Consider the following 14,323-nt stretch of genomic DNA (forward strand, 5'->3'; position numbering starts at 1 on the left):
TGGGACAGGGCCATAGAGACGATTTATTTTGTTAAAGCTGTTAATAGAGTAATGTAACTAAACATCGCCATCCTGTGGTGAATTATGTGTATCACACTGATACAACTTATTTTTTAGGGACAAAAATAATAATAAATAAAAAAATATATTTTTTATATATTAAAATTATTTTAATAATTTAAAAACTAATTAAAAAAAATATATACTTTTTTTTTATCGATTCAAAATACTATGTACTTACATCAAAAAATAAGTACAATGTACTTATTGTGTTCATGTTGTATTGTAAAACCCTTTTGCTGCTATTGAGGTGTGATACGGGTAAGGTTAGGGACAGGTGTGGTGGATTGGGTAGGTTTAAGGTGTAAGGGAAGGGTCAACTGTGTAATTACAAATGTAATTACATAAATTAATTACAGCTGTAATTACATGCAGGAATATTTAAAATGTAAGTACAATGTAAAAACATGTAGTTACACAATAAGTACATTGTATCAAATTATTAAATGCAATGTAAGTACATGGTACTTAAAGCCACTTAATATAAAGTGGGACCCATTAATCTAAAATATAACTGACTGAAAAAAGGATCATTTTATTAGTAAACAGAAAGGTAACAGAAATTGCAACACAAATAATCAGGGTCTGTCGATCTCCAAAATAGATAGAAAGAGGCAATTAAACTTTATAAGTGAGTCTTGAGAAATAACATTTCAAAGCTGGAAAATGCACTGTGTCTTACATTTCAGAACGTCAGTTGTGCTGAAAAAACAATGTACCAGATGTAAATTTTTCCATTAGCAATTTGCCTAAAAGATGGCTTTTGGTTACAACCAAATGACAACAAATTTATCTCAATCTTTAGATGCCGGAAAGCTGGCTTTTATTATAGACTGTGTGTGGCTGTTAAAACAAAAACAACCAGGACATGATCATAAAGAATATACACAACATAAGGCTGACATCTTTTGCCATTTTAATGACTTCATTAATTGGGTGATATTAATTTGTTTTGAAAAATTGCTGACTAAATTGATTTGGTGCATTTGCCTGTGAGGCACAGTCAACTACATTAGGAACATTAAATTCAACATTTTAAAACATGTAACATGCAAAACATCCAAAAATAATTATATGTATGTATATACAGTATTTGCATTATCCAGCATATCAGTTACATGTTCATGGAACTTTCTTTTTCTGGGAGATGTTCTGGAACACTTTTCCATCTGGCTGAGTTTTCAAAGTCAGTGAGAAAGGTCCGCTTATTTGTAACTTCTTTCCCATCTATGAGAGATGAAGCGAATAATCGTATAATCTACGATTATAACATGAAGTGAATGAAAGGCCATTCAGTCTGAAGTGAGATGAGTTGTTTTGGCTTCTCTATAGTTGATCAGAATATGTATATGTATTACTGAAGAAGTCTCTTGTGCTCACCAAAGCTTATTTGATAAAAAATACAGTAAAAACAGTACTTTTATGAAATATTATTACAATTTAAAAGAATCATTAAAAAAATTATAATATAATTTAATCCTGTGATGGCAAAGCTGAATTTTCAGCATGATCTTCAGTGTCACATGATCCTTCAGAAATCATTCTAATATCCTGATTTGCTGCTTAATTTGACTGTTTTCTGTATTGATCAAATGAATGCAGCCTTGTTAAGCATAAGAGACTTCTTTCAAAAACATAAATCTTTATAAATTATTCCAAACTTTTGAACAGTTGTGTATAAAACGACATCACCCTGACTTGGTCATTCAACGTTCACTGAACAATCCCGTTCTTAAAGCAACGCAAATGGCATGACAACTACAAAACACGTCCAAAATTCAAAGCACTCCATCTATTCTTCTATGCTTTGTTTGTTTTTATGAAAGGCCCAAAGATTAAATTATTTGCCAGTTTTGGAGGCTTGCAGAGAATGACCGATCTCAAAATATCAAAGCAACAACCAGCGAATTGAACTTTAAACCATTAACCAACCCCCTTATAAAGCATGGCACAGTTTTTGAAGGGTGAAAACAACCTAAATATAGAGAGCAGGATGTTGGGTTTCTGTCTGCGTGTTTGTTTTTTAAGAGGCAGGTTTGTTGAGTTATAATGGCAGTGCTGTTTTGGAGGAGGCTGGCTTTGGTCCACACGATGTCAGCTCTCTGCCCCTTGCCATCATCCCTTACAGAGATGCCTTTCTCTTCCTCGCCAACAGAACCCACATGTCCCTCCAAAGGAGGGAACTGAAATCCTTATCACAACGGTACCTGAAACTCAATAAATAAGCTTTAGTATCTTCAGTTATATGTTGTGTTTTTCCAATGTACTATAGTCACCTCTTTTGTTTCTGCTCCAGAGCTGCCCAAGTGCTATTGAGGAGATCTTCACATCTAGACTTCAAGTGATCGGAGGAGTCGGGATTGGCATTGGGGTGATCATGGTGAGTAGATGCTCCTGTGGAGATTGCCGAGTCACACTGATGTCAGATGTTAACCCGTGTCTCTTTGTTTGTCAGATCTTTGGCATGATCTTCAGCATGCTTCTGTGCTGCGCCATCCGACGAACCCGGGACATCGTATGAGCTGTCCTTACTGCAACAGCCTGTTTTCTGCTCTGTATTTATCTGAGAGTGTGTCTGTGTGTGTCTGTCTGTGTGTGTGGAAGGGGTGGGGGTATAGGTATGTGTTTGCAAAATCACTCTGATAAACTTCTAACAAAGCCCAGCATTAGTCAAACACTCAAACTGTTACATGTCGTTTATACACTGAATGTAATAATGAATTGCGCTAGAGGCTGCTTTTAATTTCTTTGGTGTCTTGACTAACGTTTATTTGCCTCTTTGAATGTACTTGCAAGCTTCTGATATTCTTTTGTAACGTTTTATGTGGCTTATTTTATGTACCTATATGGGTGTCTGGATAGACAGTATAGTAACACCTAAATTACCAATAAAGTTGATAACTAATTGACTAAATGGTAGTTATTTATTTATTTTAAGGCCCTGTTTACACCTGGTGTTAAGATGCGTTTTGGACGTCACTAAATACAGGTGTCAAACGCTTGTCCACTTTCGACCACTTTCAGAGGTAGTTGAAAAATTATTGCTTTTGAGGTGTGGTCGAATGTATTTGAACAGCCACAAAAGACCGCCAACTCTCCGCCTACTGACCTAATGCGTAAACATTACGGGACGCGCACTAACCAGATGGGTTTTCGGCTGCATCCGAAATGGCATACTCTCTTGAGTAGGTGCTTATTTTGAATAAGTAATTACTTCACAGCCGTTAAAAAAAAAGTATGTTCTACATAGTATGAGTGTGTGTGTGGCGTGAATCTAATCTGGATATACTACGTTCCCCATGTTGTCACTATCATGTGACATACCAGCGTAAGTTACGCCGCTTCACTGCCATTCATTAATCCTCTCTCGTGGCCTCATGGGATAGTAAAGTGTCCATCGTATACACACGTCATAGTCTCGCCGTAAGAAGTAGGTCATCGGGTACTTTTTGCCTTCTCTTTTATAAGTGCTGTGAATTCGAACATACTACTTTTGTCACATGCTGTTCTTCGCCTATTATATTGTAGGGAGGCATCCGATTTCAGACGCAGCTTTAAACTTATATACGAAAAATGTACCAAGCACAATGTTCTCTCACCATTCCTGATTTCTAACACACACTCGTGGCTTTCAGAGCAGAAACGAAAGCTGCTGCTCTCCGTAGTTTTTTTCTGTCGTCTCCTTTCGTCTTCATATGTAAATTGCGTTTAGAACCTTCCCCTCGAAGAAATCAGGACAGAAGTGAAGCCAGAGGTTGAAAGTGGACCAAAGAGATGGATTAAAACACCAGGTGTAACCGGGAACATGTCTCCCTCGTCTACTTGTGATCTGATCCACCGAAACGCATCTTAATACCAGGTGTAAACAGAGCCTAAGTGTAGGTGTTAAAACGAGATGGTCCTCACTGCAGAACATGAAATCCACGGGGAGGAGTCGGATCTAGATCCAACTCCTCCCACCTTACATATACCTAAACCTACCCATCTCCACCCCCTGATCCCTAAACCTACCCCTAAACCTACCCATCTCCACCCCTTAATCCCTAAACCCACCCCTAAACCTACCAATCTCCACCCCTTTATCTGGATCCAACTCCGCCCCCCGGATCTCGTGTTCTGCATTGAGGTGCTACTGGTTAAAACACCTTTTTACAGAGTTTCAGAAAACCAGTTTGAAGGAATACACATTTATTGGATTGTAATTTTTATATAATAGGATAAATCATATAATATAATTATATTAAAATATAATTTATTCCTGTGATGCAAAGCTGAATTTTCAGCATCATTACTCCAGTCCTCAGTGTCACATGATCCTTCAGAAATCAGTCTAATATGCTGATTTGTTGCTCAAGAAACATTTTTTCTTTGTCCCCCCCCCCCCAGGATTCTTTGATGAATAGAAAGTTCATAAGAACAGCATTTATCTGAAATGGAAAGCTTTTGTAAAAAATAGAAAACGGTCATTTAAAATTGTAAAAATATTTCACAATAGTACCGTTTTTTATGTATTTTGGATCAAATAAATGCAGCCTTGGTGAGCATAAGAGACTTCTTTCAAAAAAAATTAACTTAATTACTAATCTAACAATTTTGAACAGTAATGCATACATATAGAATTAAGGTTTAATTGGCACAAATCCACATGTCATTTGTTGCTTTTTTGTTTTTTGCCCTTTTTTCCTTTCTTCTTGGTGGCCCCAGGCCAGCCAAATCCTCTGAACTCCAAGCAGTCCACTGCATTATGGGAGATGTAGTAGATGTTCTCCATGGCTGCTGGACTCAGAATATCCACACTTGTCTTTGTGGATTTGGCACTGACAGACCTCTTCTTGGAGGAGCGCTTTCCTTTGCTCTTTGTTGCAGGTCTGGCACTCTGAGGTCTTGACTTCTTGGTGCCTGAAGACTATAAAGTTCATATTATGAGATTTGGGGAAAGAATGAAAGAAATCATTTTTAAAATTCCACCAGTTTTTTGTCTTTTGGACTTTTATGAAAATGTAAAACATCGAAGGAAGTGAAACATTTCTTACCATCATTGAGTGCCTTCCTCTCACACAGTAGTCAGACGCTTGAATGCACTCAAAAACAGAAATGCTGTGAACTGCCCCTTGTCAATGCATGTAAGACATTTTTTGAAGTTTTCCTAGATTTTAAACTCATTTAATGTGATTTTGTTATCAGCTACCCAAAGGCATGTCCTACCAGAGAGTTATGTCCTCTCCAATGTGTGCCTCTTATATGAGGTCTTTTGTTGTGAGCTGTTGTTTATCTGGGGTTGTCTTAGTGACGGCTCATGGGAGAACGGGACTCATCCACAACTGGCTTTTCAGGTCTGCCCGGGATCTTTTTTTGCTGTGACCCCCCCCCATGAATCCTGCTTGTTTCAGTACGTGTAAGAATAACCAGATGCCTGCTGGACCGTGCTGGTCATTCAGTAAGACTTAAGAGTGACATTCAGATTTGAGTTATAGGAACATTCCATGAATTTAAATTGTAAATAGTCTAAAAAATTAGAAAGAATATAAAAAGTTAATAAGAATAAACAAAAAAAATAAGTATAAAAATAAATATAAACAAACAGAATGAATGTTTGTACACAGTATGATCATTTAAATATATTAATTTTAAGTATATATATGGCAAACAATAAAATAGTCAACTCTTTATGTAAAATTATTTAAATATTAGATATATATTTATAATATACATATTTTATATAATATATATAATTTATATTTTATATATTTATATATCTATATAATTATTAAATGTTATATAAATAATTGTATACACACACACACACACACACACACACACACACACGTAATCTCAAATGAATGATTAGTCCATCCTGACCATGCGCTGAGAAAAGACACGGGTACCACGTGAAAAGAAGTACATGACATGTGCGTCTTCATTGAAGTCTAATTAGATTCAAACCACACGACTCAGGAGGAACAACAACAGCTATAACAATCGGAGAAGATATAAAGGTACAATATACTTGTATAGCTGGGCCTTGTCATCAACCTTTTACGAAAATGAACCATGGTTTTACTACTAAAAGTGTAGTAACCATGGATTTAGGTGGTTACCATTTGTAGGCTATAACCACATTATTTGTAAAACACAAATACCATGGTAAACTATTGTTAGTGTAGTAAAACCATGCTTAATTTGTGCTACAGTTTAACAATAATAACCATCTTTTAGCTAGTAAAACCATGGTTAATTTTATAGCAGCGATTTCATCAAAACGGACTCCAGATCACAACTGATTATGTCTTGCAAACGTGTCAAACGTTAACACCCAGGCAGTACATTTATTATCTGCCGATCTGTTTCAATACATAAAGTGGTTTAGCGTATTAAGGCATCTCTTCTTACACAGTAAGCATTTTTTAGCTAAACTTGTGAGTCTCACTCTTAAGGGAGTGGCTCTGATGTAATTCACACATTTCACCACAGGAGGGCGTTCAGTTGCTTTGGTGTTGTATTACAGATGTCCATTTCTGCTCAACAAACGACGTGATTTGGCAAATTTAATCAACATCTGAAAAATCACAGGGTAATCAACAATTTATTAAATAATATTAAATCAATTTAAAAATTATATGATTATCCTTTGAAAAAACAACATCAATGTATTTCATACAATTCACCGCTGGAGGGCGTTACTCTTTTTTTTTTAAAAACATTTATCACAGATCTAAGAATATATTTCTAACCATGTGGCGAATTGGCAGATTAAACAAACATCTGGCAATGGCAAATCACATGGTAATCAACCGTTTATTACATAATATTTAATCAAAGCAAAATAATAAAGTCTTTACCAAATGCTAATTCACTCAGTTCACCACAGGAGGGCGTTGATTTGTTGATCTTCTAACCAAAGTCCCTGTAAGACTGTATAATGGCCTAAAGTCTTTGCTCTAACTCAAATATAACTAGATCAAGCAATATAAATTGTCAGGACGCAATCAGCATCTGCTAAATAACATGGAAATCAACAATTTATAAAATAATATTGATTAAATTAAAAATTATATTCGAGTTTTAGCCAAACTTCTTCCTAGTTGGTTAGGATCCTTTTATTTGTATGTTTTTATATATGTATTTTATCAAATCGCAAGATAGATAGAAGAGAACAATACTAAAGAGTGATTTAATCAATATAAAGACTAAATATTGTTCTTTATTCTTTCAATAATATTTAATTAAGTTAATATTAAAATATATCCTTAGATATGTAAAAAAAAATTGTAATTATATGTAATTATATTTGTAAAACTTTTGCAAAGGATAATAAATAGTTAATGAAATAATTTGTAATCAATGTAAAATAATATAATTTAAGTTTTTTTTCTGGCTTCAGCTTTAATCGTGGAGAAAAAAAAAACGGCAATGTAACTGACACAATTCACCACAGGAGGGCGGTATTCAGTTGGCTAATATATTTCTAGTAACCAAAAGAGTTACTTTGCCAGATGATTTATTGCTTCATATGGTAATCAAAAACTTTTTAAATAATATTAAATTGATGCAAAAAATGTATTGCATGCAAGGTTTTCCCCTGGTTCGAGTCATAGCCGAAACAGGTTGCTGCAGTGTAATTCACACAATTCACCACAGGAGGGCGTTAATGACTCAAATTTTAAAATATGTTACAGATCTAACAATATATTTCTAAAAACCAAAAGGTGATTTGGTAATTCATGGAAGTTCCTTTCATTCGCCTGTTTTAAAAGATATGTATTTTTAACAAATCATGAGATAGAACACAACAAAACATGAGAATGCAGCACATGCAGCTTTTTTTTTTTTTTTTTTTGAGTGTCGCCCTCAAGTGGAGAATCCAGGTTGGAAGCTTGTGAGCTTTAAAATGAATAATGAAGTCAACACTCCAAAAAAAAGGAAATTGCAGATTCCTCAGTGGTCTGAATGTTGTTTCTTGGTCTGGAGAGTCCAGGTTCAAGAGTGGAAGAATGCTTTAGTTTAATTGGTTTTCGATGAATAAAAAAAGAAGAGCAAGTGTGGAAGTGCCAGTGGCTCAGTGGTATGAGCATGTCCTTCTTGGCGGGAGGAACCCCGGTTCGAAACTGGCCTGGTCACGGAAGCGTGGTTGCGGAACGAACGGACACCTGATCATGAGGAGTGATCGGATTGTGGCAGGTGAGCCGAGAGAAGGTTGGAAACGAAGGGGGAGGTAATATCCAGACGTCTCCCCCTGTGGTCTTCACGACAAGTCTAGATGTTTACTGTACTTATTAAAAAAATATCCTAACTGGAGACTAAGTCAACAGTTTTTCTGCCGTCACTCCTACCAAGTATTGTAATAGAGTATTTTTCCACAATAACAAAAAGTACAACATCTTTGAACTACAAAAAAAGTTGTAATAGAGTAAACCAGCCTGGCGTATATTTCACAACACGGTCGTAAAAAACTCACTTGCGGCAGTCTCCTCCCCCTCTCTACCGCTGCTCATGTGCGTTTGTTCGGAGCAAGCCAACTGTATCGTGTGGAGCTATGTCTAACGAGGTGGGTAATCTGGTAATACCGTCTATGGGTAATACATCATACATGCGTTTGTGTTTATGTCGAATTGCCGTAAAGCAATTTGTGTTTCGCGCTAGTTCTCGTTCTCGCTTCTCACGAGACTTCCAATTTCTATCTTGCCGGGAAGCGTCGAAGCGATATTTTTTTTCCCAGGATGGTAGGGGAAGACTCATGAATATTCATTAGGGAAGTCATCCCTGATTGGTCTGAAGACCTACCACTAACCCCACCCCTAAACCTACCCGCCACTGGGGGTCTGATGACCTACCCCTAACCCCGCCGTCACTGGGGTTAAGACCAATCAGGGATGACTTCCCTAATGAATATTCATGAGTCTTCCCCTACCATCCTGGGAAAAAAAATATCGCTGCCGGGAAGGTAGTCCCCAAGTTGCAAGGTTGGTTTTCCGCCTGGGAACGCTGGGGGGAGCGGGGAAAGTCACCAATATCACCAGAACAGGTTGTTTACCAGATTTCTAGACAGTTTTATTCAGTTAAAAAAGTTACCAAGTTCTGCTTTAAAAACATCATCAGTGCATCTCAGGCGCTGTGGCTCAGTGGATAGTTGTCTCCCTTTCAAACCAGAAATTTCTGGTTCAAGCCCAACATTTGCTGAAGTTATTCATCATTTAACACAAAGCTCTGGATCAAACCTGTTAAAACGCTCATCATCTCTGCAGTCTCAGTGGCTCAGGAGATAAAGCGTTGTGTTTCAATCACAGCGTCCTGAGCTCAAATTCCACTATTGCTGACTTTCAATAGTTCTTATTAGACAAGGAGTCCCAAAAACCAGTTATTGCTGTGAAATCCATGATGGGCGAATGGATAAACACACACTCTCATAGGACGAGACTGTGATGAAGACACGGGATCAAATCTCTCTTTCACTGCTTTATTGGAAACTCTCAGGATAATAGAGAAATAGAAGTTCCTTACAGGAACTGACAAGAGATCTGTGGCTCACAGGTAAGAGCGCTGCCTCACATTTCAGAGGTTGCTGGTTCTGCGATAAAGACGGGTTTGAATCTCGTCTGACTTTAACTGGTTTATTGTAGAATCACGGGGTCACAACAGTGATATATGAGTTCCAGCAAGAGGTTTCTGGTTCAAATCCTGGTAAGATCTCCAAGAAATCAACAAATGGAGCGATTGATCGTGAGGACAAGATGATGGAGCATTGAGGAGAAGCCCTAGTCTGGATCCTGGTGGAGCAACTGGTTATCTGGAAAGACCAGCTGTAAAATTGTTGACTTCGTCTCAGAATTGGATAATTTTTTATATAAGTAAACACTTGACGTAAAATATAACCACTGCTGGTTATGGTCTGAGAAATCCCCAGGGGGAGGAGTTTGGACATTCCTTCCCCCCTTCGTTTCCGAGCTTCTCTCTCCTGACGCCTGTCTCGGATCGTTATCAGGTGACCGTTCCTCAACGCAACCATGCTTCAGTATCCAGGCCGGTTTCAAACCAGGATCCTCTCAATACAGGAGGACAAGCTCAAACCACTGAGCCAGTGGAACTTCCACATGAATTCTTCTTTTTTGGGGGGGGGCATGTCTTTTTTATTTGGACAAAACCAGTGAGACTAAAGCATTTTAACAAAGAGTGGGACTAGAACTCAGACTCTCCACATGATGGAGTGACACACAGTCCACTGAGCCACTGGAGCTTCCACATAAACTCTTCTTTTTTTGGGAGGCATGTCTTTTTTATTTGGACAAAACCATCATGAAGGATTCAAAGCGGGAATTTCCAAACCACTGAGCCACTGGGTTCAACTTGATTTGATCACAGGACTGTGACTCCAGTTTTGTGATTCAAAGGCACTCGTTTACCCATTACACCACTGAGTTTCAATTAATATATGTGCTTTATAATCACTTTATCTTGTTTGTAGTGTAAAAACAATTTAAAAAAAGATTTAGCAAACAATGATCCTCTCTACCACAGAGATTGTGAAGAACTCAGGGCTGGTTTGGTCTTTCACTTTAGATTTAATTACTTTTTTTGTATAGTTCAAACCTCAAGACATAGTTTTTGTCATTGGCGAACAGACAATTAACAAACAATTATTTTCTGCGCCACAGAGCTTGTATCTAATGTAGGTGTATGAGGTAACGAAGGCTCAGGCTTTGTGAAAGATGGCCACTGCATCTGTGGGATTTAAACATGTTTCTGTTGCTGCTTCATGACTCTTTAGGCTTGTTTGAGATGCGCCTTGCCTCGCCTGAAATGTACGCGAGAGTAGGCGGCTGCAGTGAGGGGAGGAGTGAAAAAAGCGCAGGCAAGACGGACAGTTCTCTCTTCTCGTAGTGGATCTGACACCTGTGAGATCAAAGATGGATATCGCGGGATTCACCGGATTCACGCTCGTGCACAGTGTTGCTAATAAACTGGATGGAATTTAAGTTCTGTTGCTTTTATATGAAAATAAATATAATGAACAAGACACCCAAAGTAGCCTACTTATGTAATTCCATTCCAAATACATGTTTATTAATCTTTTTTTCTTTAATACAGACATGTGTTGTTTTTTTCTTTTTCTTTTCTTTTCTTTTTTATAAAAATTACATTGCATAACCCATAGAGATCGCACTGTTAGATAGTTTGGGAATATTCACACATAACGTATGCGTATAAAACATGATATCAGAGTTTTACAATCAAACATTTTAAAAGAGAACAATACATCACGGTTGTTTAAACCAATGAACATTAAGCTGTGTCGTCAGCAAGTCGTTTCCCATCGTGCTTTTGATCAGCGCAGTCGGTGGAGAGCAACTGCGCTCGACTGCAGAATCCGACACGTGCGCCTTGCGCTCGCGAGAGATTTTTGACATACGTCAGCATGACATCAGAGCAAGGCGGACCGCACTCGGACACATTTCTAACCGGCATGCGTCTCGCGCTGATCACCGCTGATCGATTCTGCGCAGATTTTGCTCATCTCAAACAAGCCTTTTGTCTCAGATGTGATCTCGCCACTATAATCCGACAGTAAAGTGCAGTTCTTCATCCGCTCCACTAGGCGGCAGATGCGGGGTTCTCCTTCAGTCTGACACTTCTGCTGCTTGACAACATGACGCTTGATGACAATCACAACAACACGTGCAGATCCTGCAGATGAGAAGATGACAGCTCTTAATGTCACTTTATCAACACATATTCCAGCTCAACTGCAGATAAAACCGACACACAGACGGATAAAATGAAGGAAACAAGTGTCATGCGACTCACCTGTAAGTAACTTTCCGCTTAAAGTCCATTTCTCTTGTCAAATGACTTGCTCGCACTACATATCAAATCAGTCGCTAGTTGTAGCTTTACCTTTTTAGTCTCTGAATGAATCGCCCTCTGATAGTCACACTATAAAGTGTAATAAGAAGGACTATTGCAGTTTTTTCTGGATTGATGTGAGAGTCAGCAGGAGTTGTGTGAAGCTCTGATGTTCTCCTGTTGCTTCATGCTTTTCTACTTCCTGTTAAAAAAGTTGTTAAAAGTAACTAAGTAATAGTTACTAAAAGTAACTAATAGTTACTTTTACAAGTAACTAAGTACATTTTTAACTAAGTAACTTTTAAAAGTAACTAAGTAACAGTTACTTGTTACTTTTAAAAGTTACTTAGTTAAAAAGTAACTTTTAAAAGTAACCATTACTAAGTAACTTTTAAAAGTAACTAAGTTATAGTTACACATACCCCTTTTCCACCAACAAGAACCGGGTGCTGGTTCAGAGCTAGAGCTATTGCCAGTTCGGAGTTGGTTCGACTGACGAGCTTACTAAGAACCGGTTTGCGTTTCCACCGGCCAGAGAGCCACAACAGAGCTATATCTTACGTCACTGCATACGTATCATGTTGCCCAGCAACGCGCGTGCGGCAGCGCCAAACACAAACACAAACACACCAGACTTGTTCGAGATGCATCGGCTTCTCGCAGAACGATCAGCACATGAAATCAAAGCACTGCGAAAGCGATCAAAAAGCACAAGGAGTCGTATGATCTCCAAACACTCCCGCAGCTCTGATCGGTCCACGCTGCTCCGATGCATCTCGAACGAGGCATCAACAATAATAGACGTTGCGTTACTATGGATGCTCATGGGTTTGCGAAAATAAATCGGCATCCAAACACGGCGAATCCAACGCGTTCGTGCAGCTCGCCGTAACTTACATAGACGGATATTATAATCGAGCTGCTATTAGCTCGACTAGCTGCTATTTAAAAATGGCGGTCACAAGTTTCTCTTCAGTCTTGTTGGCCACGGTAACCCCGCCCCCAGCCTCTGACGCAAGCGGTTCTTTCTTGGCTCCGTTCTAGACCCTGCAATGATTTGGTGCTACTTAAGAACCAGTTTTACTGGTTCGGAGCTGGTGCTTTGGCGGTGGAAAAACAAAGAACCGATTTGAAACTAGGCTCTGGCTCCGAACCAGCACCAGCTCTGCCTTGGTGGAAAAGGGGTATAAGTAACTTTTTACTTGTTACTTACTTAGACCCGGCTGGGATTGAACCAGCAACCTCTGAACCGTGAGGCAGTGCTCTTACTTGTGAGCCACAGATCTCAGATTGCACTATTATCCTGAGAGTTTCCAATAAAGCAGTGAAAGAGAGATTTGATCCTGTGTCTTCATCATAGTCTTGTCCTCTGATACCCCTTTTCCACCAACAAGAACCGGGTGCTGGTTCAGAGCTAGAGCTATTGCCAGTTCGGAGTTGGTTCGACTGACGAGCTTACTAAGAACCGGTTTGCGTTTCCACCGGCCAGAGAGCCACAACAGAGCTATATCTTACGTCACTGCATACGTATCATGTTGCCCAGCAACGCGCGTGCGGCAGCGCCAAACACAAACACACCAGACTTGTTCGAGATGCATCGGCTTCTCGCAGAACGATCAGCACATGAAATCAAAGCACTGCGAAAGCGATCAAAAAGCACAAGGAGTCGTATGATCTCCAAACACTCCCGCAGCTCTGATCGGTCCACGCTGCTCCGATGCATCTCGAACAAGGCATCAACAATAATAGACGTTGCGTTACTATGGATGCTCATGGGTTTGCGAAAATAAATCGGCATCCAAACACGGCGAATCCAACGCGTTCGTGCAGCTCGCCGTAACTTACATAGACGGATATTATAATCGAGCTGCTATTAGCTCGACTAGCTGCTATTTAAAAATGGCGGTCACAAGTTTCTCTTCAGTCTTGTTGGCCACGGTAACCCCGCCCCCAGCCTCTGACGCAAGCGGTTCTTTCTTGGCTCCGTTCTAGACCCTGCAATGATTTGGTGCTACTTAAGAACCAGTTTTACTGGTTCGGAGCTGGTGCTTTGGCGGTGGAAAAACAAAGAACCGATTTGAAACTAGGCTCTGGCTCCGAACCAGCACCAGCTCTGCCTTGGTGGAAAAGGGGTATGAGAGTGTCAAGTCAAGTCAAGTCAAGTTTATTTGTATAGCGCTTTTCACAATACAGATTGTATCAAAGCAGCTTCACAGTATTAAATTAAAATAATACAACAAAGTTTGTTTCAAGAGGAATTTATTGATTGATAAAATTAAATTAAATATCCCCAAAATATCCCCAACTGAGCAAGCCAAAGGCAACAGTGGCAAGGAACCGAAAAACTCCATCAAGTGACCTAATGGAGAAAAAAAAAAAAAAAAAAACCTTGGGAGAACCCAGGCTCAGTCGGGGGCCAGTTCTC

At 39.0% G+C, this 14,323-nt stretch overlaps 1 protein-coding gene and 3 long non-coding RNA genes across 4 annotated transcripts in view; 2 read left to right on the forward strand and 2 right to left on the reverse strand.

Annotated features, from left to right (window-relative positions):
* LOC309497780 overlaps positions 1 to 2,257 on the reverse strand; it is a 68,869-nt gene extending 66,612 nt beyond the window's left edge. Inside the window, exon 1 of the long non-coding RNA XR_014205704.1 lies at positions 1,993 to 2,257. This is a non-coding gene — a long non-coding RNA (uncharacterized lncRNA). The remainder of the gene's footprint in view (positions 1 to 1,992) is intronic.
* The window catches only part of cd9b (CD9 molecule b), a 73,479-nt gene extending 70,505 nt beyond the window's left edge, over positions 1 to 2,974 (forward strand). The window contains exons 7-8 of the mRNA XM_082168079.1: positions 2,357 to 2,440; positions 2,516 to 2,974. Of these exons, the coding sequence (XP_082024205.1) occupies positions 2,357 to 2,440; positions 2,516 to 2,581 (150 nt within the window). The 3' untranslated portion in view covers positions 2,582 to 2,974. The remainder of the gene's footprint in view (positions 1 to 2,356; positions 2,441 to 2,515) is intronic.
* Positions 2,630 to 4,204, reverse strand: LOC309497782. The gene is made up of 2 exons (XR_014205706.1): positions 4,080 to 4,204; positions 2,630 to 4,037 (listed from the first exon to the last, which is right to left on the reverse strand). It is a non-coding gene; the product is annotated as an uncharacterized lncRNA (long non-coding RNA).
* Positions 4,205 to 6,041: 1,837 nt separating this feature from the next.
* LOC309497775 overlaps positions 6,042 to 14,323 on the forward strand; it is a 37,902-nt gene continuing 29,620 nt past the window's right edge. The window contains exons 1-2 of the long non-coding RNA XR_014205696.1: positions 6,042 to 6,056; positions 11,658 to 11,861. This is a non-coding gene — a long non-coding RNA (uncharacterized lncRNA). The remainder of the gene's footprint in view (positions 6,057 to 11,657; positions 11,862 to 14,323) is intronic.

The sequence above is a fragment of the Leuciscus leuciscus genome (assembly GCF_965113295.1).
Source record: "Leuciscus leuciscus genome assembly, chromosome: 4".
NCBI lineage: Eukaryota > Metazoa > Chordata > Actinopteri > Cypriniformes > Leuciscidae > Leuciscus > Leuciscus leuciscus.